Consider the following 27,416-nt stretch of genomic DNA (forward strand, 5'->3'; position numbering starts at 1 on the left):
GTTTCTGTACCGTGTATCGACCTGCTGATCCGGTCAGCTGATAATATTCTGCTGGCCCGATCAAGCTGCTCCATTCCCGCCGGCGGACAATGGCAGGGAATCGAGTGGCTGATAAGGATCGCCGGCGGGGACGAGCGGGAATCGATCTGCGCGCACGAGCGGGGATGTGCCAGCATCGAGCCGCTGGCTCGATCTGGTGCATACAACATGCCGTGTATGGCCGGCACAATGGTCCAGCTGGAGGCAGATTGAGTGGTATATGGCCACCATTACACATGGTCTGTCTGTAATCCCCCCGTTAAGATTATAGTCAGCACTTTGGCTCACACGGAGTACAGAGCAAACATAGATTTCTAATTAGCGGAGATGACACAACAGTATAAAATTACTACCATCACCTGTTGCTGGCATAACAGGGAATCTTCAGCTAGACATAATTGAATGATGTATGTCTCTTACCTGTGAAGGAGTACTCCAGATGTGCATTGCTTTTGACAGTCAGCACACGTGGCTCATTACATTCCCTGTTCCTGAGGAGGATAGACGCCACGCTCTGTACACTGCTATTGGGTCCCAATACGATTAATAAATGTAACAGGAGGCGCTTACAATGCTCGTACACCTCAGGATGGTAGTGATCAAACCCTGTAAACAAGAAAAACATCCATTATTCATTCTATACTGCTGCTGTTCCCCAGAGACAATAGCACAGTACAGCAGAAGTCTTTACCTATGAAGATGGCATGTAGCAGGAGATGCAGGTAGCCTCCCCATTCCACCTTCACACTATGATCAATGATGAGGTCCGTCAGCAGGATCACTGCTATGTTGCACCTAGATGACAAACAGTCACTGATTACTGGTCACACCCTACACAAAACACAGGTTTATTACACAATTCTCCATCATGTGACCTGGGGCCTGATGCACTAACCCTTAAGGTGGCCATACACTGGTCGATGTGCCATTAGATCGACCAGCTGACAGATCCCTATCTGATCGAATCTGATCAGATAGGGATCGTATGGCTGCCTTTACTGCAAACAGATTGTGAATCGATTTCAGCCTGAAACCGATCACAATCTGTTCAGCTGCTCCTGCCGCCTGTCCCCCCCCCCGTATACATTACCTGAGGCTGGCTCCCGGGCGTCTTCTCTGCACTGCACCGCACCGCTGTTCTTGCTCCATCCCGGCGCTTCCTGTGTTACTCCGTGACCAGGAAGTTCAAATAGAGCGCCCTCTATTTCAACTTCCTGGTCACCGGAGTGACACAGGAAGTATAAGCGTACACTGGGACATGCGGAAATGCGGTGCAGCGAGGAGAAGAGGACCCCGGAGCCAGCTTCAGGTAATGTATACATGCTCGGATCGGGCCCGAATCGTACGCCGCAAGCGACGCGCTCCTACCGGCGGGCGATCGAGGGTAATTTCCCGCACGGCGCGATCGACGGACCGATCCGATTTCGGGAGGGAATCGGATCGGCGGGTGCGTTTAGCGCAAGCGATTGGCAGCAGATCCGATCCCAGGATCGGATCTGCTGTCGAAACGGCCGTGAATCGAGCCAGTGTATGGCCTGCTTTAGAGCTATGTGCAGTACCACAGCAATGCATGCATTACCATGGTAACATGATTCTAAGAGTTGCAGGCCTGCGCATGGCAACTTTATCAGAGTTTAGCGCATCAGGTCCCAGGAGACAATCTATGGCATCCTATGTGATGATACCTATGCAGAGATGTGCCCAGAGAAGTGGTTTCTGGTAGATAGTCCACAAGAGGTGACCAGCATCCTCCTGTGGGGGGGAAGGGTAGTGGTTCTCCCCGGTTGTGCTCCATCACTTTCAGACGCCAGTTAGAGAACAGAGGCATGGAGTCACCTGCAACACATTTACAATTAGACAGAGAACTCCAGAGCACATTTTCAGAAATGCATGCTGGATAAATGCACTACTGCCTTCTTCTAAAAAATATGCCTATTTCTTAGCACTGTATGCTCTTTAGGTCAGGGTCACACTTAGTAGAATCGCATGCAGATTCCACTATGTGCTCTGGGGAAAATGCATGCGATTTTGCTAAGTGTGACCCTGGCCTTACTATTCCTGCTATCCCTAGATGTGTGTATTCCAAATTCAGCCTTTAAATTTACTGTATAACAGATAGGTTTATCATTAGAGAAAGTCCATGCCGTCCTTAGGCCTCGTTCACACTATATGCGCTGCAGTGTTCATTTTGGCAGCAGGTATAGAAAGGGATCAGCAAGAACATCAGAAGTGCATAGAGAGCACTTCTGATGTTAAGACTATGCACGCATTTTTTGCAAAAGCGCATTGCTGATCTTATTCACTGTAATGAATGGGATCAGAAGTGCAGAGCAACGCGGATGGCATGCGGTCAGGTGCGCCCCGAATGCACGGCCATAAGCGTTATCTAATGTGAACGAGGCCTTACTCTCTCGTGGGTTAGTTTGCATCTCCAGTACCTTGTTTACACACAATTAAGGCAGGGGACACACTTGACTTGGTAGGAACACACTAGGCAGAATCGCATATGCGTTTTCAACTATGTGCTATGGAAAACGCATATGCAATTTTGCCTAGTGTGTGCCTACCCTTAATCTGCAAGCTCATGTTAATCAATGGGCTAGTTCACTCTTGATGCATTTTTTTTGCAAATGCAGAAAACCTCACACAGCAAACTGAAAGACAAGTGTGTCCCCTGCCTTAGTAACAGAATTCACAATCATTAATAGCAATGTACATCAGCATCATTTCAGCCGCACAAACAGACAGGTAACCTATTGTAAAAGACAATTTTATGTTGCCTTAATAGTGAAATAGAACTAAAAAGAGCAATGAAACAGGAAACTGAATTGTAACTCACATTTGTGATTTGTATATGAAATATAATAGAGTCTCTGCGTGCAAACAGAAATACACAAACTTTTACAATTCGGAAATGTCACAATCCCTGACTCGCCTATGTCATCACACCCAGTTGCAGCACACACAGCCCTAAGCAAAAGCAGCAGTCATACTAAAGGTATGCAACCTTTACAATGAGCCACAGTCTTAAGGACTATAGAGGGATGGTGCTGACACTAATCAGAAAGTCGCTAAGAGGTACAGAGTGAAAGGAGCCTTTCAAAGCAGTCTGTACTGCCAATGAATGTAAATTAAAATATCCATGTTCCAGTGATTCAGCTCTCGTTGCTTCTGTTCAACTGGTTTTCCATGGTGCTTGGAAAAATTAAGGGCAAAACACAGAGAACCTAAAAGGCTAAGATGGATAGACAGAATATATGAAGCAATGAACATGCCTATGCAACAGCTGAGAGAAGTAGAGATTGACAGACATATCTGGCGTGCTAAAGTTCATATGGTCACGAAGAGTCGGACTTGACTAAATGATTGCCTAATGATTTCTTGTAGTGACCAGGGAAAGTCTCCAAATACAACCCACTGTATAAACAATGCAGTGTGGGCATCAAAAGAGGTGACAATACTTAAAAGATCTGTAAACTGAATGTCTGCCCACAGCAGCCCTAAATTAAAGCACAGTGGGCTGATGGGAATTGTAATCCTGCTCACTGCAGACTTTAAGGACATCTGAAGTGAAAAGAATTTGGAGGCTGCAATATGGATTTCCTTTTAAACCATACCACTTGCCTGGCATCCCTGCTATCTATTTGACTGCAGCAGTGTCTGAATCACACCAGAAACAAGCATGCAGCTAATCTTGCCAGCTCTGACAATGTAAGAAACACTGGATCTGCTGCATTCATGTCCAGGGACTATGGCTAAAAGTTTTAGAGGGTCAGCAGGATAGCAAGGCAGCTGATATCGCTTAAAAGGAAATAAATACGGCAGCCTCCATATCCCTCTCACTTCAGTTGTCCTTTAAAGGACAACCGAGGTGACATGTGACATAATTAGATCGATATGTGTATGTACATTGCCAAGCACAGAAATGACTAAGCTGTGTTCTTTTTTTTTTCTTTCTCTGCCTGAAAAAATTCATTATCAGGTATGAAAGTGACAGTTTCTGTCCAGGTCGGACTATAGCGTAACCCTCACTGGAAAGAATTACAGCCATAAACCACTTTCCTGTCAGTAAATGGCTTCTGAGAGCAGGAGAGCGATAAAAAGGGTCAATATTTCATGGTTTTTAGCTCTGGCATACTTCAATGCATGTGTCATTGAGCAGAAACAATGAACCAGTAAATACGTAAAAACAAGATTTAAATATAAATCATATCTAAAAAAGTAATTTTTAGGAGAGGAAGGATACACACAATTGTCTCATCAGTTCTGTTTATCTCATCAGTTCATTTTCACCTGGGTTGTCCTTTAAGGGGTCTATTACCAGAGTCTGCAGAGCTTATTTTTCCCTCCAGCAAAGTAAAAGACTGGCAGCTATACCACTAATAATGATGTCATCATCACTGCAGGTACACTGATAAATAATTTAATGCTGGCTTCATTTCAGTGGAAACCATTTGGAGCTATATTACAGAAGTTAAAATCTAAACCAAACGTACACTGTAGGAAGATTAGAGAATGCAATAATTATTACAGTTAAATATAAATGCAAAGTCGCCAGCAAGATTGCAAGCAGTTAGAATGCAGCAGATTAGAACAAGATTACTTTTCTCTTCTTCGTAGGATCCCCCAGAGCTGCTGCTGTATCGAGACTCCAGTCTGTGGTGCTGGCGATTCAAGTTGCTATTCAGACCACTGTAGATTTCGAGGTGAGGATACCTGTGGGAGGAAGTGGACAGCATTAACACAGGGTCATCATTGTCCACAGAAGCTTTGTATTATTTTACTACACGTGCAATAAAATGAGTGAAGTTACTCTGAAAAGACTGCACTTATTTGATGAACATACCACTACAGTAAAGTTCATCTAGTACTTTCTATGGGAAGGCTAACAGGAAATCAAATGCAGTTTAGCTGAAAATAATTTGGCGGGGGGTAAACTCCCAGATTAATGCTCAAGCTCCGTATACTCACTAGATGAAACTTGGCTGAGGTGGCTGATATGCAGTGATGAGCTCATGAGTAGTGAGCTACTCGAATCCATGATTAAAATGAGGCTTGATTGCTTCAGGTGTGTGGCTGGGAGAGAGGGGGTTACTTACCCAAAGGTCCACGGTCCTCCATGCGTTCCAAATGTCTTTCACGTGTCCTATACTCACTGCGCGCACTTCTTCCTTCTGGCAAGACGTTTGGAACGCTTAGAGGACCGCGGACTTATGGATAAGTAACTTCCTCTCCCCCAGCAGCACAGCTGAGGAAATCACGTATTCGACTACTGTTGAGCTTATCACTACTGATATAACCGCCTCTGCCAACAATCCAGCATGTATCCAGCCGACCCTCTCGGCTTGCGATTCGCCTGGCGAAATGCTGCATCTAAAAGCATTGTTCTCTGCACTTACCCCACCCGCCAAGTTATGTCACTCCACGCTGCTCTGCCTCCCTGCATAGGAACAGAAAACATTGCTAGCCTACAAACTATAAAAGCATCTGCACTGTCACTGCCCTGCAATGAGCGGATGGGAGTCAATTCCCGCTCGGCGACATGCCTCATGCGTGTGTAAGAGGCTACACAGCTGCTCTGGTCACACAATGGACAAGTCATCTGGCAGATTCAAATCACGTTGATAGCATCAGCCAGGGATCTTTCGCCTCAACAGACCCAACTGATCAACATTTAACTGATTTCTAACTATTTATTGATAAAAAAAAGGCAAGTGGATGTGGCAGTACATTTTAATCAAGCATAATAAGCCTATGCTGGGAATAATTCTGCTCCCATGATGCAACAGCATCTTACTACATTTCAATGTAAACTGTGCAGGCAGGCAGCAATGCGCAGAGGGAGCTGCATTGCGTTCCCTGAAAACAGGAATGCAATGGAAAAAAAAAAAATCGCATTGCATGTTATACAACCATAGCGTTGCATACAGTGAAAAGTATGCTTCACCGCCACTGTTAATGCACACGTTATGCAATTTACGCACTGCATTGGGATACTGTAGTCCACTGGATCGCAATACACTGGATGCACTTGGAACCTTGCACACACTTAATATTGCAGTTCGACTTCCTGCGTTAAAATACCTCCATAAAGTTGCACCGTAGCACCCCACTGTGAACATTGGAAATATGCAGTCATTAATCTAAAAATAAACCTTGCTTTATTAATTGATCAGAGATCTCTTTAAAGAGAAACTCCGAGCAAGAATTGAACTTTATCCCAATCAGTAGCCGATACCGCCTTTTACATGAGAAATCTACCGTATATACTCGCATATAAGCCGACCCCCCAACTTTTACCTGAAAAACCAGGGGAAAATGATTGACCCCATATAAGCCGGGGGTAGGAAATGCTGGATTGGTGCAGGCGCGTGATCCCCCCAGTGTGTCCCAGTATAGCTAGTATAGTGCCCAGTATGGGTAGGTAGTGCCTCAGTATAGCTAGTAAAGTGCCCAGTATAGCTAGTATAGTGCCCAGTATAGCTAGTATAGTGCCCAGTATAGCCAGTAAAGTGCCCAGTATAGCCAGTAAAGTGCCCAGTATAGCCAGTAAAGTGCCCAGTATAGCTAGTATAGTGCCCAGTATAGCCAATATAGTGCCCAGTATAGCCAATATAGTGCCCAGTATAGCTAGTAAAGTGCCCAGTATAGCTAGTAAAGTGCCTAGTATAGCTAGTAAAGTGCCCAGTATAGCCAGTATAGTGCCCAGTATAGCTAGTATAGTGCCCAGTATAGCTAGTATAGTGCCCAGTATAGCTAGTATAGTGCCCAGTATAGCTAGTATAGTGCCCAGTATAGCGCCCCCCCTCCTCCTCCCCTCGCGGCCCCGCTGCTATTACCTGCTTTAGGCAGCGGCCGCTTCTTAATCCGGGTTCCCCTCTCCATCATGCGTATACCGTAAGTGTATTACAGCAGCGCGCCCGGCGCTGCTGCTGTGACGATGCAGGGTGCAGGAAAGAGCGTGGCTTCCTGTAACGGCAATGTGTATCGCCGTTACCAGGGGAACCGCTCTTTCCTGTCCCCTGCATAGTCACAGCAGCGCCGGGCGCGCTGTTGTGATACACTTACGGTATACGCATGATGGAGAGGGGAACCCGGATTAGGAAGCGGCCGCTGCCTAAAGCAGGTAATAGCAGCGGCGGCCGCGGAGGGAGCAGGCGGACGGGGGAGAGGGGGGACCACGGACCACCACCCACGACTCGCATACAAGCCGACCCCCCAACTTTTGGCCCCCTTTTTGGGGGTCAAAAATTCGGCTTGTATGTGAGTATATACGGTATTCCTTTTCACAAACAGACCATCAGGGGGCGCTGTATGGCTGATCTTATGGTGAAACCCCTCCCACAAGAAGCTCTGAGTACCGAGGTACTTCTTGCAGTTTCCTGTCTGTGAACCCTGTTGCATTGTGGGAAATAGCCGTTTACAGCTGTTTCCAACTGCCAAAACAGCAAGCAGTAGCTACATCACTTGCCAGCAGTAACAATGTCACCATGTAATAAATGTCAGAATATAAATCAGGGATTTAAAAGATTTTACAATGGGCAAACCCTGACTAAATCATTTATACATAATTATTGTAAAAATGTAGCACTTTTTTTTATTACATTTTTTTCACTGGAGTTCCTCTATAAAGGTGCCCATTAAAGGTAAAAAAATGTTTCACCAAATGTGATCTTTTGATGCAATTTCTATGATCGAATTGTATAGAAAATTCATTTATGAAGGCAATCGATAAGGTAAAATTCTTTGGCCGATTGCTAAATAGGATAAAATCGATCCGAAAGTTGGATTTTATGATCGCACGTGAAAAAAGAATCCTTCAGTAAATGTGAACAATCGATAATTGCCTTCCAATTAGTTGCGATCGTTCAAATCACAAGTGAAAGATCACATTTAGTGGAAACTTGTACTGTTAGTGGCACCTTAAAGGGGCACTATGGTGAAAAATTGTAAAATTTAAAATATGTGCAAACATATACAAATAAGAAGTGCATTTTTTCCAAAGTAAAATGAGCCATAAATTACTTTTCTCCTATGTTGCTGTCACTAACAGTAGGCAGTAGAAATCTGACAAAAGCGGCAGGTTTTGGACTAGCTCATCTCTTCATGGGGGATTCTCAGGGATTTATTTATTTTTAAAAGCACTTAGTGAATGGCAGTTGCTCTGTTCAACTGCCAAAAAACTGTGTAGCAAGCAGGGAAGCTGGCCAGCATCATTGTTTAAATCCTTTTTAGAGAATATCTTTATAAAGAATAAAAGCCTTGCTGAGAATCCCCTATGAAAAGATGGATTAGTCCAAAACCTGTTGCTTCTGTGAGATTTCTACTACCTACTGTGAGTGACAGCAATATAGGAGAAAAGTCATTTATGGCTCATTTTACTCTCGAAAAAATGTACTTCTTCTTTGATCATATTAGCACATATTTTAAATTTTATAATTTTTCGCCATAGTGCCCCTTTAAGTTTAATATGTCACTAGGCAATTCATTGCCACTCGAGTAGCTGGTATAGACAGGTCCTCCTGAGTAGAATAATAATAGGTTCTACCTACAAAGAAAGTGACTGATGTACATGTGTATATTAAATGCTTATAAAACAAGAAGAGAATCGAGAGCCCAATATGGTGCAGTATTGTCAGGTAAAATGAAGAGTTCAATATAATTTTATGTATATATACTCACAAACACGGGTTACCCATAGGCAACCACTTTAAATGCAGGTGGGGAGCATTAGGACCTGACCCCACTCAGGTTAAGAAGTCGCTCTCTGTAGATAGTAGATGGGGATGCACCCCTCCATCCAGGGTGGACTAAAAGATCAGCAAAAGCTCGGTATACAGAGGCGCCAGAGTAGAGTAAAACGTTTTAAAAACTGCTTAAAAGCAGAGGGGGATGTTAAGGTGGACTTACCTCCCTCTTACAAAAATGAAAACTCACTTGAGTCTCGATAAAACAGAGGCGCTCAAACCTATTGCTTGACCCACTGAGTTGTGCTCCCATTTTTGCCTGAGGAAGCGGGGTCACGCCCGCGAAACACGTTGCATTTGTGGAGTTCAATAAATTATTTGTCAATTCTGTTTTATCGAGACTCAAGTGAGTTTTCTTTTTTTGTAAGAGGGAGGTAAGTCCACCCTAACATCCCCCTCTGCTTTTAAACAATTTTTAAAACGTTTTACTCTACTCTGGCGCCTCTGTATCCCGAGTTTTTGCTGATGTGCATATTAAAGGTAGACTGTAGAGAGAAACCAGAGATGCACTTACGTTTCATCAGCACCATCCCTTGCATGCTTGCCTTCCAGATTGCTGTCAGATTGAGCTATCATAGTATTGCTGCTGGATGTGGTTCCTGTAAGATGGTAAAACTCAGTGAATGATAGCACTGGATAGTCATTACTATACAGCTCTGACACGGAACAATCATCTCCTGCATTTTTAGTAGCTAATATTGTGTAAAAAATTAATTTTGGTATTTTGGTATATGGTAAAAGCCATATACAGAGCCACTGTCCTAAAATCTATTCCTAAAAGAGTCTTCTCCCATAAATAACATTTCTTGACTTTCTTATTCAATTTACAAAACAACATCTACAAACTGTTAGCATGTAGCACTTCCACTTTAAGTACTACTGCTGTTGCAGTAGTGAGGTACACTTTTATCAGTGTAAATTAGCAAAAGAACATAACTAGAACTAAAGTAAACCATTGAGCTGCTATGGGCCACACATCATTTGCAAGGAAAATTAACAAGCATAAGTCTTCTATCCGAGTATTGACAACCTGGACCGATTCAATGTAACATGGGAAGAGTGGCTAGCACACAGAGGAGTGTAAGTTCTGGTCTTATACTGTCACCTCCCCCCCCCACCCCTTTTTTTTATTTTTTATTAAGGCAGCACTCTGATAACTTTGCAGTATTTAAAATTGGTTCCTGTCTAGTGTTCTCTTCCTGACAGTTGGTGGAAGTTTTTTTTAAATACAGTACTGCATTTTTTTTTTTACTATATATCTTAGGACAGAGTTAGGGTCACATTCACAGTGGGACGTTATGGTCGTGCGTTATAAAGTCTTATAACACAGCTTACTGCACTGCAATGCTAATCCTATCTGCCGTTGACAGTGCAACGTTAAAGTCGCGTTAAAAATGTTGCGTTGTGGTAGCTCACTGCTTGCAGTGCGTTACCTCTTAACGCAGACACGTTGCGACTTTAACATCGCATTAAACCGCAACGTCCCACTGCGAATGCGACCTTAATGTATTGTCATCCACATGTTTGTACTCTTTGTGCTATCGCGAATACTCTTTATATATATGACCTTTCTTAACAAAAATCAGTCTTAAATATATATAAAAAAAAGAAAATGAACACACACATTACTATATTACCTGAACTAATTCATTACACAAATTATTAGTTTGTGGAAATCTTAAGATCTTATTCACACAAGTGCACCAAAGATTTGAATGCCATCTCAAATCTTTGATGAAATAACGTGTTCCCGCCGTCTATTTATAAGCATGCGATGGTCACATTATTAGTGTCACCGAGCATATTTTACTACAAATCATCAATGACATCTGTTAGATGCTGTTTACTATTTAAAGGAGATCTTAGGGCTGGTGCACACCAAAACCCGCTAGCAGATCCGCAAAATGCTAGCAGATTCTTAAACGCTTTTTTTTATTTTTATGAGGCGTTTTGCTAGCGTTTTGCGGATTGCTGCTGCGGTTTTCAGTATAGTAGATTTCATATATTGTTACAGTAAAGCTGTTACTGAACAGCTTCTGTAACAAAAACGCCTGCAAAACCGCTCTGAACAGGCGTTTTTCAGAGCGGTTTGCGTTTTTCCTATACTTAACATTGAGGCAGAAACGCACCCGCAATCCAAAAAATGCCTCACCCAGGCATTTTTCGTTTCTGCAAAACGCCTGCCGCTCTGGTGTGCACCACCCCATTGAGATACATTGACCAAGCAGATCCGCAGCCGCAAGCGGATCTGAAAACGCCCAAAAAGCCGCTCGGTGTGCACCAGCCCTTACATGGGGAAAATAGCTGAGATGTACTTACCTAGGGCTTCTTCCAGCCCTCACATTCTATCAGGTCCTTTGCTGTTCTCCCGGGTCTACACCGTTTACTCGCATGAATGATCGGAAAAGATCGTTTGGGCTCACTAATGGACAAGAAGCTCCCAACCAATCCAATCAGATTACTGAAATCCCGTCAATATGATCTAATTGGTTAGGAGATTTGTGTCTATAAGTGGTCTTAAACAATTATTTCCAATCATGCATATTATATTCATTCGTAAATGATCATTTGGCAAATTGTATAATTATTGGCCACCGATTTCAAAATGTGCAGGACCTGACACTTGCTTTAAATAAAGAGAATATTTTGTCTTCTTACCTGAGGTGACAGATGGTATTTTATAGTTTGAAGTGATGCGGTAATAAGGTGGATTGTCCATATGAGTTACTCCAGAACTCACTGGATCTGTAAGTTGCAGTTCACCGACCAGTTCCTCCAGAAGCTGCATTGTCTTATCTCTGCCCAGATATACAATCACCTTCTTTACCTGAAAACACCAACGAGTGTAATATCAGGGCTAAACAGGCACATACAGCTTTATACACACCACAGCCACAAGGGAGCGCTCACTGCTCAGTTCCCTGACCCATCGATTATCTACTCAATAGGCATGAAACCAAAATAGCTTGTAAAGGCCCATACACACGTCGGATTTTCCCGAACGACGGGTCGTTTAAACGTCTCGTCGTCCGCACGCCAAATCGGGCGTGTGTACAGTCCGTCGTTCGTGTGATGAGACTGATTTTGAGCGATCCACCGGGCAGATCGCTCAGGACCAGTCTTATCACCCGAACGACGGACTGTACACACGCCCGATTTGGCGTGCGGACGACTGAACGACGGGACGTTCAAACGACTCGTTGTTCGGGAAAATCCGACGTGTGTATGGGCCTTAACCCTTTTTACATTATCCACACTGAAATCATTTCCTTTCCTGGAGTCAGGCTTTAGGTAAAAAAAGGAGGCACAGTAATTAAAATACACTGGCAAGAGCCTACAAATATGTTAAGGACTTTGAGATACTCACATAAGGCAACAAGCTGGGTTCACTGTTCACACCACAGATGCTTATAAGAAAGTGCAATATTATTTTTAGATTCTTCGGCCAGCCATCGGCAAGGGTGGTCCACACATTTTCAATTTCAGACCAGGCTACCTCGTCACCATACTGGAAAATAACATTTAAATTTGAGAAGTGTGCAAAATTAGTGTTTTAGTATTTACACGTTTCTATTTGGATTGTTAAGCCAACCCTGAAGCAAACTTGGGTAACAGAAAGATCATTTGACAAAAACTTTATACCATATATCAGCTTGGACAGGCAGAATTTATTGCACCCAAATCTTGGATGTAAAGTAAGCGTGTATGGGAGAGCCTACTTGCGGGTGATAAACACTGTTGATGTGTGCAGGGGTCCTCCGTATACAGTTTGCTGCAGTGTATGCTTAAAGGAGAACTGTAGCGAGAGGTATATAGAGGCTGACATATTGATTTCCTTTTAAGCAATACCGGTTACCTGGCAGCCCTGCTGAGCTATCTGCCTGCAGAATCACACCAGAAACAAGCATGCAGCTAATCTTTTCAGATCTGACAAAAATGTCAGAAACACCTGATCTGCTGCATGCTTGTTCAGGGTCTATGGCTAATAGCATTAGAGGCAGAGGATCAGCAGGGTTGGCAGGCAACTGGAATTGCTTAAAAGGAAATCAATATGACAGCCTCTATCTACCTCTCACTACAGTTTTCCTTTAAAGCATTACTGTAGGGGAAGAAGGGAGAAAAAAAAAAAAAAAAAAAAAAAAAGAGTTGAACTTACCTGGGGCTTCTAATGGCCCCTGCAGATGTCCTGTGCCACGTACAGCCACTCACCAATGCTCCGGTCTCCACCGCCGGTTACTTCCGGAATTTGGGGCTTTAAAGTCACAAAACCACTCAGCCTTACTACGCCTGTGCGGCCTCCTCTTAACTCCCACTGTCGTCCCCGGGAGCATACTGCACAGGCCATACTGCACCTGCTCCCATGACATCAGCGGGAAAGAGGAGAAGGCTGAATAGGCACACTTGCACATTTCGGAATTGAACAGGCGGCAGGGATCGGAGCATCAGTGAGTGGCTGTGCGGGCACAGGACCTCTGCGGGAGACCATTAGAAGCCCCAGGTAAGTTCAACTCTTTTTCCTCTTTGACCCCTACAGTAATCCTTTAAGCTTGTATAGCTGCCAGTCTTCACTCCGGCTTACTTCATCTAGTGTCCCTTTCAGCTTTCCGAACTGGCCACTAGAGCTCCAGGCTCTCTGCCGTCACATGACAGGGAGCCCAGAGCTAATGACCAGTTCAGAAACGGGACAATAGAGGAAGCAAGCCGGAGCGAGGACAGGTAGCTCATTCTAAACAGGTAGACATGCTAAAGAATGTTCATATGCTCACTCTGCATTCGTTGGCATGGTACAGTTCGGCGCTCTACATGGGAGAAGATGATGGCACATTGGGGGGTATGTTTACAAGGATGATTAATCACACATTGATCATATTTGTTAGCTTATGTGAACAGCCCAGTCCTGTTTCTACTGTCTCTCTTAAATCATAACATTTAGATGAAAATTTGCCCATAAGTTTGAATGAACAAAACGGGCAGCGGTCCCTTCTACTATCACTTCATGCCCCTAAATCTGATGAGGAAAGTTCTGTAGTAAAAGTGATGATATGAAAACCAACACTAAGAAATTAACCTTCTCAGGTGAGAAGTTGTGCATTCTGGCGGTAAGGACTGAAAGATGCCCAATAGCCTAATTAGCTTCTTTACCTTGGCTGTCATGTACAGCAAATTATTTAAAACCATTGCTGTGGCTTGCGGTGATCCCCATCCTTCTCCCCTCAGCCATCGCCTGCTGTTCATCATCATGTCGCGGTCTCTCAGCGACTCCTCCACGTCATCATCGTGTCTGCGCCCAGTAGGCAACGGCTTCAGATCTACCAGCTCGATATTATTCATCCATGGTAGTAAATAATGCAGCATCACTTGGCGACCAGCAGGGTGCGCTGTTTGTATTCTCTGGCTGATTTCTGTCAAAAAATGGTACTGAATTATATGTTTGAAAAGTAAACTGCATTCAAGGTTTTCATGTATACATAATAACTCTATAGATCACAACATGCATTTCTAGAGGCTCACTCAATCTTTCCCTCAAAAAAAAGTTCACTGTATACAATAAGAATGTGGTTATTTGAAAGTATCCATTAAAGAGTCTCTGTAACAAAACGTTCAGCCTTATTTTTTTCTATCCCATAAGTTCCTATACCTGTTCTAATGTGGTCTGGATTACTGCAGCCTTTTCTAGTTGCAATGTCTCTGTAATAAGACAAAAAACAAAGACAAATACTTATATCGCGCTTTTCTCCTGGCGGACTCAAAGCGCCAGAGCTGCAGCCACAAGGATGCGCTCTATAGGCAGTAGCAGTGTTATGGAAACTTGCCTCAGGTCTCCTACTGAATAGGTGCTGGCTTACTGAACAGGCAGAGCCGAGATTCGAACCCTGGTCTCCCATGTCAGAGCCCTTAACCATTACACCATCCAGCCACACTAATAGATCTAATCTTCTTTTCTTGTCAAGCCTTGTCGAGACAAAGAGGAGTGCACTTTCTTTGCTGTGATAGGGAGAAGTTATGCACGCCCCCTGCAGGCTCTCCTGTGTGTATGAGTCACAGGCAATGTCTCTGCTCACAGCCACGGTCTCTGCAAGGCTGGTGGAGCTGGGACATTTCAAACAGCTGTGAGTGCAGATAGATCAGTGCAGAGCTCAAACAAGCAGCTAAGGCAACACATGGGAGTAACATTCCAGCAATCAAGTCACATTTGAGAGGAGCCCCTGCAAACGGGCACCAGCTCTGATGATGTATTTCCTGTTTGTCTGGCATCTTCATTGTTTACAAAAACAATGAAAAAAAATGATTTTATCACCTGGAAAGCAGCAGGAGCAGCGAAAATGTCACAGAGGGGGCTAGGAGAAGACGTTAAACAGGCTGGTACGTTTACAATATTTATGTAAGATTTTCACAGTACAGATTCTCTTTAAAGCGGGATTAAACTTTAACATTCAGTGAAAACAGGATTTCCTATGTTTTATTACCCATGCAGATATCATATTTGCTTTTGTGCACAAGTATTACAGTCTGTTTTCAAGATCCTAAAGTACAGTTTATTTGCACTAAAAGCTGCCATAGTAATGTATTGCATAGTTGCTTATGTATCCAGTGATAATGTGTCTTCTCCTGTGTACACTTTTGACTTGAATTCAGCTGAGACACTGCTAGCAGTGTTTATATTATTTTGTTTGTTTTCTTATCAGCTACTGTTGTAATCATTTCCTCAAGTTTGGCAACAGTACTAAGCTTCCCATTGAAGATGCTGTGTTTAACTGCTTGAATGCAGTTTTGCTACCAGAGTCTTTTCTGGTAGTACCTTTTTTGCTGTAAAGAATCTTTTAGAGGAAATATTAGATGCCTTTTATTGGTGAATCAATACGCACTAGACTACCACTACTATAGAAATACACAGCATATTGTGTACACAATATAAATAACAAAATGCATGGACCTCAAAAGGAAGCATGCATGTTTCTCAACATACTAAAACAGAGTTAAAGAAAAGCTGAGGCGTGAAGGAATAGAATTGCATGAAATAGTAATTACACATAATAAGTTTACACAAATCACAATAAAAAAGTCCAAACATCTAACGGCTGTAAAACCTCTGAGCACATGGTTGGTGACCTTCCCATACTGGAGCTGCCCATTCAGAACACGGGGCAGCGAGAGGCGGGAGAGAAGCAATTTGACAGATTTGGGAAGAACTAATCCCCAGTAAGCACAGTAGCTTTTACGATACCTGAAAAAATGGGAAGAGTAAGTTCGGGGTACGTCCGTGCCAGTTCTTCTGAAAGCTGGTAGTAGGATACTGAGTACAAGTGTGGCAGCGGGGATGGGTGACTCAATATTCCATCCGTTCTGTGCACTTCTAACTTGTGAGCATAGCGGAACATCTTCGGTTCTAAAATCTGCCAATAGGGATAAAAAATAAATAAAAATCAATCTAATTAAAGCAAATGTGTAGCAAACAAGTAAATTACTGTATAGTAATATGAAGCGAGCCTTAAGGTGGCCACTAACGATCCAATTTCTAGCGAAAAATCGTTAGAGTGATCAGAAATTCTGATCGGACGAAAAATCGTTCACTACACCATCAACTAACCAATCATTGCTTCCTATCTATCACGACCACCAAGAAAATCCAAATTTTCGTTCGACGAAAATTCATTCGGGCTACATTTTTTTCACTTGTTCATAATTGATTGTGTCCACCAATGGAGATTATTTACAACCAATCCGATCAGAATTTCTGATCGCTTGAGCGATTTTTCGCTAAAAATTGGACTGCTAGTCGCCAGCTTTATGCCTGCACACAGCCCAACAGTGGAGCATAACACCCAGCTAAAATACAGAGGGCGGTCATCTCATTCTTTTACTTATCAAGAGGTCCATGATAAGCAGATTGTGTGGTTAATTACATATAATCAGTGTGCAAAATGTATTTAACTAGCCATAAAGCCCCATCTTCACCATACAATTTTTTGTGTGATTTGATATGTCCGAACGCGATTCGATTCGATAGTGTGGTTGAATGTCATTGCAAAACATTGGCAAATCTACTACCGATCGAATCCCGATCGGACATGTTGGATTGAACCGAATCGCACAAAAAAAATTGTATGTTGTAGATGCGGCTTAAGACTTGTGTATTTTAAATGTGAGAGCAAGCTGACATTACATTGGCATAGACAAACTTTAAAAGGCAGTTTAAACTAGCAGCATGACTATATAACCTAAAAAACCCAGTTCTGATATTGTACAAACACTGGGAGTTCTAACTAGTGACATTGGAATTCATTACCAATTCAGGTAATGCTAGGTACACACGATCACATTTTTTCAGCCGATTTACTGTACGATCGATTTTTTTATCTTTTCTTATCAATTTCCATTCACTTCTATGAGAAATAGATCGAAAATAAAAATCGGACATGTCAGAAATTATCTATCAAACCATCTATCAGCCAAACAATCTTATGGTATGTACCTAGCATAAAGTAGAGTTTAAGAAAAAGCTACAAGCATTTGGATTCCCCTCACCTTTATGTGTGTAGCAGATAAAAACATGCAACTTAAGCCACTAGACACCAGGGAAATAGGCTATGTGAGAGGTAGGTATGCTATATGGGAGAGGGAGGGGTAACCACTAGACTCCAGAGCGTAAACTGAGATTTTGCTCTTGTGGCCTTTTTTTAAGAGGAAAAAAAAAATCTTGTTTTTTTGTTAAATATTTATGGTACAGTGGCTTTCATTAGGGGGTGCATACTGTAAAAAATGTTTTGTAGCAAACCCTTACAAATATGGCAATGGAAATGAATAGCAGTGAAATACATTTCTGTTCCATGATTAATGGAATATGTGTACAGCAGAGCATCAAGCAAGCTGCACTAAACCCCAGACCTTGAACACATGCAGCACAAACAAGAACATGGACAAACCAGTTTTACACTGATAAACAAATTTAATGACTTCAACTGCATGATAGCAATTTCAAAGAATATAAATGTTTCTGATCTTGAAGAGGTAAAACCTGTTTCTCAATCATTCTTGCTTGTATCTTAACCACTTCACATGCTGGCCTGTTGTTGCCTTAACTACCAGAGCAGTTTTGACGTGTTAGCTATGCCTCTATTTAATCAGCAATAACTTTTTCACTACTTCTGACTAATCATTTTGGGGGTGCTGTTTTTCTTCAGGAATTATTTTATTTCCTATCCATTTTAAAGGGAAAAAGTAGAAGAAAAAAAAAATCCTCTGTTTTAATTTTTTGAAAATAAACCGCATCACTTTAGAAAGAGATTTCATATTGTATTAATATATTTATCCCATTTTAACCCTTAAACTATGTTGCTGGGACAATGTATGGTGCAGACATTTTATTCTCAAATAAAAGTTGATTTTTGCTACAGTGTGCATTTTTTCATGCAGTATCATCCCCCACCCCATATTGATAGCCAAATGTGCCCCAGTATTAGCCCCCTCACCTAGTATTAGCCAGAAGTGTCCTTTTATTAGCAACCCCTCTTTATAGTAAGATGTGCCCGTTTATTAGCACCCCTTATAGCCAGATGTGTCACTTTATCAATCCTGTATAGCCAGATGTGCCCTCTTTTTAGCACCCCCAATACAGCTAGTTAGATGTGCCCCTTGATTAACCCCCTTCCCAGTATAGATGGCCAGTTGTGCCCTTTTTTTACCCCTCCCCCAATAGTCTGATGCTCCACTTTTATTATTTGCCCCCCATCCCCCAGTATAGACAGCCAGGTGTGCCCTTGTATTAGGTTCCACCCCCTACCCCCCCCCCATACAGAGATTGGGCAGCCAGAATCAATACTCTCTCGCCTATCCTGTTCCAGCGGTGATCGCAGTCCCATCCGTGCACTACTGCTGTCAGCCTCACTATGCTGAATGATCTGGGTTCTGCCTTGATGAGGTCATCAAGCCGGGACCCAATCCTTTCAGCAAAGTGAGGCTGACAGTGGTAGTGCACGGAGGGGACCATGATCTCTGCTGGAAAAGGAAAGGTGAGAGTAAGAGTATTGATTCTGGGTGCCCGATTTAGGGTATTGGGCTGGCGGTTGGGGGAGGGGGGGGGGGGTAATTGGACCCCAGGGAGGAGATCCCAAATTAGTGTAGTTAGGGGGAGGAGGGTTAAAGAGCAGAGGCACATGCTAATTAAAAGCCAGACTTATATTCACGGGGGGGGGGGTTTCTGTAGAAAATAGGAAAAAAAATATTCATAACACTTAGATGTCGCTAATCAAACACAGAACACAGAGAAGTACATTTCTTCAGCAACTATATGTGGAATAAAGTCTTTTCATTGTGTGTTGTGAAAGAGTTCGAGTCCACTTTAATATAAATGAGCAGAACTTGATCTAGGAATGCTAACACATTGGTTAGGTAAGAACCGTACACCGCCTGGGTGACAAGTTTTAAGCTGAACCTTCCTTCTCTTGGAACCTCAGAGAAATTATGATTACCTCTATTGCATGCTAAAGAGCGTTTACAAACCTGCAGCAGTTGCATAGCAACTTCGTAGATATCTCTGGCAGAGTCAGCCGCCTTAAACAGGATCAGATTAAGGAGAGTAACTGTGTCACACTGGTAATCCCTGAAAAGAGATTACAGAGATTTCACTATAAAACAAGGCAAGGAACATTTTATTACTTGCTCAGTAGGGAAGAGAGCAGTTTGCAAAGGTTAGAGATGCACAACACCCAATTACAACTTATCTATAGCTGTACTTTATCCCACCTACTGTGCCCATACTTCATACTACATGCTCTTTTTGATGTATGGGCAGATTGACCAAGAGACATATCTCTCTCTGAACCAATCTGATTGGAAAGAGATCTGTTGCCTGCCCATACACAACATTCCCAACACATTTCAGCATGAAATCAATCAGGAATTGGCCTAGCGACACCACCTCCGCCATAAGGAAAGAGCAATATGCAAGGGTTAGAGATGCACAACCACCATTCACAATTTCTCTATTGCTGTATTCTATCCTATCTATAACACTGGCAGACTCATCTGGAGATTTTTAACCAGATCAACTGAATGTATCAACAGTGGAGATGATTAATAAAGGCAAAAACACTGTGCGTAAAGTTATGGCACTGCACATTCTCCTTACCGACCCCCGCACTCTGCAGATGGTCAGAGAGATTAGATACTTCTGTCAGATTCATTCACCTTGAACAGAACTGCTGTTGATCTACTGACACTGAAATTGTCCATTAATGGTACAATTTTTAGTGATCGATATTTTCAATCTTTCCTTTCAATCTCATCAAAAATATTGTGAAAAATCGCTCCATCAATAAGCACTTTAACATATCTGATAAACTTCCCATCTATTTTGGAGAGCTCATTGATAGAAAGGGATATGGAGGACTAGCAGAAAATAACAGCAGCATAGTATTGTACTGTACTGAGTAGAGCAGCTCTACCAGCCACTGCACTTCAATATTTAAAGGGTACCTGAATGGACATGTAACATGGACCCCGATTCATGCAAGTCCGGTTAAATTGAGAAGCTTGGGGAGAGCACGGCAATTTTATCAGTACCAACGCCAGGGGGGTACTGGGTGTTACACTGGTACCTCAACCCGCTTTACCTGGGTATCAGACGCATTGTTATGGTAGCATGCTAGTTTAGCACGTCACCATAGCAACACACGCTACCCTAATAACGCAGGCTGCAGTAATGGTGTAACGCCCACTACTCCCCTAGCGGTTTGTACCAGTAAGATTGCTGTGTGCCCCCTGCTCACTGCAGTTTCACAGGACTTATGTGAATCAGGCCCATAATGAGATAGACATTAATATAAATTGCTTATCCTACTTAGCACTAGGCTGCGTTCCTTTTTTCTCATTACAAGAGTTAAAGGACAGCTGAACTGTGAGGGATATGGAAGCTGCCATATTTATTTCCAATTAAGCAATACCAGTTGCTTGGTCTCCTGCTGATCTTGTATGCCTCAGTAGTGTCTTAATCACACACCTGAAAACATCATGCAGAAAATGCAGTCAAACATCTGATCTGCATGTAGAGGCAGAGGGTCAGCAGGACTGCCAGGCAATTTGCACTGTTTAAAAGTAAATAAATATGGCAGCCTCTATATCCCTCTAACTTCAGGTGTCCTTTAAGAACAAAAGATTCTACAAGACCGTTTCTCTGCAGTCAAACTATAGGCTCACACACACATGTACCAACAATCTGTCCAACTATCTTTCAAACTTGTTTGGAAGATAGTTGGGTGTGTGTACTGCTGACAAACAACCAGTTGTCCAACTGATAACAGGTTGTTTGCCAGATCCAACCAGTGGCTCAATCTGCCCAACTATCAGGCAGGTTGGAATGTGTGTACAAGTCTTTTGAACAACTTTGTTGTTTTTGAATGTAGACATGTTGTGAAGCTTGTCATTAGCTTGCACGCATAGTATTTAAGTGAGTTGGTTGTTCAGTAGGTTGGCATGTGTGTACGTGCGTGTCAGGTGAACAACTTGTTGTGCGGCTGGTCATGTTGGGTGGTTGGTTGTGCATTACGTGGGACGTGCGTATGAGCCTTATCTGGTAAATTATTGGAGCGGATAACTCTCGGAACAAATCATAAATAATGCCGAGAAACAAATAAAGATCAATAGTTCAAGAGTGGAAGATGAATAACATAAAAAAAATAGTAATTTACCTCAGACCATAAAAATGTTATGCCTGTATTTTTATCTTTTAGATACAAAATAAGACTGTATGATTTCAGAAAAGTCCTATTCAGGATGAGAGACAAACAAGGTAGCCTTACTCATCCTAAACAGTCCATAAATAGGGTAAAGGGAGATGCAAAGGGACGTCGCCAAGTCAATATTAACCCTTGAACTCAAAGCTTACATTTGCAGCAACAAGCGAGACTTAAGTTCTCGAAAAATGAATTTGAGAATGCAAAACTATTTGAGACTCATTTGCAGGTTTACTGGATAAAGCTACTAATCACAAAGGAGTACAAGGAAAGAGAGCTGGCACTCGATGATGGCTAACTGCAAGGTGATCCGGAAGGGCTCAGCAGTAATGTGCTCTCAGCTGTAGTGATTCGTATGTAGTAGAAAGAAAACAGCGCTGGGCACCAAAACTAATGCTTGCTAGTTTATTCCAGGATCATACAGACATTCAAAGTATGGGGGTAACAAAAGGCCTAACAGCCGTTTCGCGGGATAAAAGTTGCCCGCTTCCTCAGAGAGGTCTCTGAGGAAGCGGGCAACTTTTATCCCGCGAAACGGCTGTTAGGCCTTTTGTTACCCCCATACTTTGAATGTCTGTATGATCCTGGAATAAACTAGCAAGCATTAGTTTTGGTGCCCAGCGCTGTTTTCTTTCTACTACATAAAGCTACTAATGATTGTATTAAAAAGTGTTAGAAGACAGAGAAGTGATCTGAGAAGCATCACCTACCTGTTCTGGAAAACACTGGCAATGGCTTTGAAGCAGCCTGACGCCACCCTCTTGGAGCCGGTGTAGCAGCGATCCACTGCCCAGTACATCAGGTTACTCTGATCTGGGTTAAGTTCCAGCAGAAGCATGACGGCTTCACACCCCAACTGATGAACCTGATAGAGTGAAATAAGCAGAAAGGAATCATGCCCTCATACTGCTGCTCAATAGCTTCATTACTACTGCAGGAAGGTACTTTTCCTAACTTTATTTTAAAGTAAGTTTAAGACAGACATCTCTATACCAGCACTATCACAAATTGTACAACTGGCCTGATGTTTCTCTCTTCAGAACTGCATGCAGGAAGTTACCTTTGTCATGTAATATCACCTCACCTCTAAAGGCGGCCACACACACCATACAATTTAAAGATCCAATTTTACACCAATCCAATATACACGATGGGTTGTACTAAAAAAAAAAAAAAAATTCAAGTTTTTTTTTTGCATTCATTCGAGAAATCCGATTGAATTTCCCGTTTTTATTCAATAAAAGACGATCAGGAGTGTTGGATTTTTCTTGTCAATTTATGTGAAAATTGAATGGTATACGGGTAGATTGACAATTTCTTGATGTACCGACCCAAGCTATTTTTTTCATCATAATTGAGGAAAAATGTTACATATGTGTGTGGTACATTGGTCAGATTTTTGAAATGTTACAATCAGTCAGAAAAATTGATTGCAATTCTTGAACTGAAAAGATATTTAAAAAAATTGTATGGTATATACGATTGGATCTATGGTTAGGGAAATCAATGTTTCTGATCAATTTCCTGCATAGTTAATGATCAGAAAGGGATGCCAAACCAATCAATATAATGATTCCCTTATTTGCTGCAGCCGTTCTAGAGCATTGCCTTTTGGAAAAGTCAGTCGCATGACCAAGAGATCTGTGCAGTAATTGCACTGCTACAGCAGAGTGGGAGACAGAGCAATCACCTGACCTTACCCACCTCCTCCCTCTGTACCCTGCTGTAAAACACCAGGAGGAGGTGGGAAGGTACTCAGTGTGCACCCCCCCCTCCCCCCCCCCTCCACACACACACACAATTTCACAACTACCGTACTTCCTGTGGGTGATGATGGGATGGGGGAGGAGTATTGATAGCTCATAGACTGCTGTTTAGTGCAGCCAGTACCTGACACAGGAAACCACGCCAGTCAGGTAATAAAAAAATGAATAATGCAAAATGTCCGATTTACAAATTATGATAGATTCCATGCATTAAGTAAACACAAGCTTGAACTATGACTTTTACAATAATATTCTTTGGTCTCTGTGTACCGTACATCAGTTTTACCTTACAGCAGTTTTTAACATCAATTTTAGCTGAAGTGTGTTTAGGCTAACATGACAGATATTAAACCCAGAAATACTAGGTATTCGGTATTAGAGGAGCATACAGTATGCTCTTCCTGGAAGATAGAAATAATTCCAAAATAGTTGAGAAGTATAGTGTGTATACCATAGATCTCCTATCATAATACACACGTCTCTGTGATTAAATGTTAGGCCCCATGCCTTTAAACCTTAGCATGCTATTGCGCTGAGCTATAATAATAAAATATAGCTGGGCTTAGCCATATAAGTACAGCAGACAGAGAAAAATCACTTCTACTGACATGACTGATAAATACAGGTAAGCCTGCTTTAGCTTAATATGGCTGATAACATAAGAGCAGGATATATTACCAACTTCCAACTTAAATACAGTGTCAAGTATTTCAGGTCCTGCTTAGAACTGGGATTTCACACGCATACTTGTAAAAGGAATCTATTCTATTTTGACTATGGTATTTACTGTGTAGATCAAATTCTGACTAATACCTGCTAATTAGTCAGTTTGATAAAGTCCGATTTAATAGACAGATCCGAGGATAATACATATTATTTAGTATTCATATATAGCTCAGACATCCTCCGCAGTGCTGTACAGAGTATATTGTCACTTGTCACTAACTGTCCCTCAAAGGGGCTCACAATCTAATCCCTACCATAGTCATATGCCCATTGTATGTATCATGTAGTGTATGTACCATAGTCTAGGGCCAATTTAGATGGAAGCCAATTCATGTATCTCTATGTTTTTAGGAGGTGGGAGGAAACCCACATAGACAAGGAGGGACATATTAACTCCATGCAGATAGTGCCCTGGCTGGGATTCAAACTGAGGACCCAGCGCTGCAAGGCGACAGTGCTAACCGCTACGTCACCGTAGACACTGGCATATAATTTTAAAGGTACCTAAAGTGACAGGTCGCATAATGCAATAAACCTATGTACATATGATACTAATAGAACTTGCCTGTGTTCAGAGGTTAAAAGACAGTGCATTATATGTGCAATTAGACTGCAATGGCAGCTCTCTTGAAAACTAATTAGAAGTTACAAGACTTTTGTTTGGCTGTGCAAAAACTCCTGACTGCAGAATAGTGATTACCGGTAATTGTTCAGTAGGTCATCATTTCTCTGCATGGGAACTGAAGGAACAGTAGGGATGGAAGTGTGATATCAAACATGATTCAGACCTCAAAATGAGATTTTAAACCCTTAAAGGACACCTGAAGTGAGAGGGATATGGGGGCTGGCATATTTATTTCCTTTTAAAAAATGCAAATTGTCCTACTGATCCTCGGCCTCTAATACTTTTAGCCATAGACCCTGAACAAGAATGCAGATCTGGTGCTCTGACTGAAGTATGACTGGATTAGCCACATGTCTGTTTCAGATGTAATTTAGACACTACTGATGCAAGATCAGCAGGACTGCCAGTCAACTGGTATTGTTTAAAAGGAAAAAAATATGGAAGCCTCCATATCCCTCTCACTTCAGGTGTACTTTAGCCCCAAAATAAGGCACTCCAGGAAAGTTACCTTTAAAGGGATTGTCCGGTAGTCACTCACTGCTGCTCCAGTCCCCATCCACCAGCTAGTTTTGTTTTTGTCGATCTCGAGGTCGGCGGGCCACATTGCGTACATTTTTACGCATTCCCGCAGGAACATTAACACATACATTTTTACGCGTTACTCCTACTCGTAAAAAACGTATGTGTTAATGTTCCTGCACCAGCGGGAATGCGTAAAAATGTACGCAATGTGGCCCGCCGACCTCGAGATCGACAAAAACAAAACTAGCTGGTGGATGGGGACCGGAGCAGCAGTGAGTGACTACAAGGGCACAGGATGGCTGCATGGGGCTGGTAGAAGCCTCAGGTAAGTGAAACTCTTTTTTTTTTGCCGGACATTCACTTTAAGGTTAGGTCTACAGGTACCAGTTACTTATCTCATGTTTATTTTCACTATAGGTTTACCTTAAACTAAGGGCAAGACACACCAACATTCCAGAAGCAGCATGGGCATATAAGTGATCTTTTACATCAGATTGTAAGCGCTAGAAAAATGTGCTTAAAATGAATTGCAAGAACTGATATAACTAGAGGAATTCTGATGCCATGTCACTGTTTCTTACCTTCTTGTCCTGGGAGTCCAGAATGTTATCCAACCATTTGTATAAATATCCATCAGGTGAAAGCCCAACATTGTCAGCAACTGGACCACAGCATAACACAGCGGACATTGCCTGCAAGGAAAATACAACATAGTGGCCATCACTGCATAGTCAGCACTCAATGAATGAAGACTTGCATTCTTCAGCATTTACTAGCTGTTCGACAAGTGTGAATTAAAACAACATTTCATGCAAAGAGGAGAAAGTTTCTTTGGCTCCTTACCAAGTGATTAGTCTGAGCCAATCACAGTGATAACAAATGAAAGAATAAGAAAAAAGCTCTGTTCTTAAAGGGGAACTGAAGGGAGATTGATATGGTGGCTGCCATATTTATCACCTTTTAAACAATAACAGTTACACAGCTGTCCTGCTGATCTATTTGGATACAATAGTGTCTGAATTCCACCAGAAACAAGCATGCAGCTAATCTTGTCACATCTGACAATAATGTCGGAAACACTTGATCTGCTGCATGCTTGTTCAGGGGCTATGGCTAAAAGTATTAGAGGCAGAGGATCAGCAGGATAGCCAGGCAACTGGTATTGCTTAAAAGTAGATCAATATGACAGCCTCCACCTCTCTATCACTTCAGTTGCCCTTTAAAGGGGCCAGAGCCTGACGGTCCTAAACGGGTTAAATAATTTGTTGCAAAATAGCAGGCTTCTGCACAGACTTTAGGAGCAGAAATCCAGGGAAGAATTCCAGTTCTACAGCTATCCCCCATCCCTTGAAGTGAAAAGAATTCCTGTATCTTTCCAAAATGTACTAATATCTCAGCACTGGGAAATCTCCCTACACAAATACTCAGCTACGGTTCAGTTCCTCCTTCACCAAAAGGCTTTACCGTCTCCCTGCACCTCTCTGTGCTAGCGCTGAGTCCCCTGAGGCATGGCCATGCTGGGACTCTGTGGTAGCATGAACTCTTTCCCGCTGAAGACTGAACGGAGTGGTGCTACTGAGCAGGGTCGGACTGGGACACCAAGGGCCCACCAAGGAAGTTTCAGCCTGGGGCCCGCCCCCCTCTCCCCCCCCCCCCCCCCCATTTTGGGTTCACATACACATGTACTCTAGAAATTTTGCATGACTTTATGGTAGGGAATAGATTTTGAGCAATTCTGAGGACAGTCTCCAATAGGGATATGTCTAAATGCGGCGCGCGCAGCAGCGAAACTAAATGGGTGTCACCACGCACTGGAACATCGGCGTGGTCATGATGAGTCATGGGCAGACTTAAAAAAAATAAAAATACAAAACACAAAATAAGTAGCGGTGTTATTCACAGAGATTAGGTCTGACCAGATACATTTTAGATAAAATATTCAAGTCGTTACATGCCTCATGATAATTCATAAAGTAGTCAAATGGCAGCAGATACCCCCACAAAATGCAATCAGGTTGCCGACAGATGCCCCCACAAAATGCAATCAGGTTGGCTGCAGATACCCCCACAAAATGCAATCAGGTTGGCTGCAGATACCCCCACACAATGCAATCAGGTTGGCTGCAGATACCCCCACACAATGCAATCAGGTTGGCTGCAGATACCCCCACACAATGCAATCAGGTTGACTGCAGATACCCCCACACAATGCAATCAGGTTGGCTGCAGATACCCCCACACAATGCAATCAGGTTGATGG

The 27,416-nt window shown here is 42.6% G+C and overlaps 1 protein-coding gene across 9 annotated transcripts in view; it reads right to left on the reverse strand.

The window, feature by feature from the left end:
- The window catches only part of FRYL (FRY like transcription coactivator), a 456,322-nt gene that overhangs the window by 67,406 nt on the left and 361,500 nt on the right, over positions 1–27,416 (reverse strand). For all 9 annotated transcript variants that reach the window (XM_068278548.1, XM_068278549.1, XM_068278550.1 and 6 more), the window contains 12 exons: positions 25,738–25,848; positions 22,228–22,382; positions 19,287–19,386; positions 16,012–16,180; positions 13,929–14,188; positions 12,154–12,294; positions 11,445–11,613; positions 9,301–9,385; positions 4,643–4,755; positions 1,725–1,875; positions 731–834; positions 460–645 (listed from right to left, as the gene is read on the reverse strand). In XM_068278548.1, coding sequence (XP_068134649.1) covers positions 460–645; positions 731–834; positions 1,725–1,875; positions 4,643–4,755; positions 9,301–9,385; positions 11,445–11,613; positions 12,154–12,294; positions 13,929–14,188; positions 16,012–16,180; positions 19,287–19,386; positions 22,228–22,382; positions 25,738–25,848 — 1,744 coding nt within the window. The remainder of the gene's footprint in view (positions 1–459; positions 646–730; positions 835–1,724; positions 1,876–4,642; positions 4,756–9,300; positions 9,386–11,444; positions 11,614–12,153; positions 12,295–13,928; positions 14,189–16,011; positions 16,181–19,286; positions 19,387–22,227; positions 22,383–25,737; positions 25,849–27,416) is intronic.

The sequence above is a fragment of the Hyperolius riggenbachi genome, chromosome 1 (assembly GCF_040937935.1).
Source record: "Hyperolius riggenbachi isolate aHypRig1 chromosome 1, aHypRig1.pri, whole genome shotgun sequence".
NCBI classification, from domain to species: Eukaryota; Metazoa; Chordata; class Amphibia; order Anura; family Hyperoliidae; genus Hyperolius; species Hyperolius riggenbachi.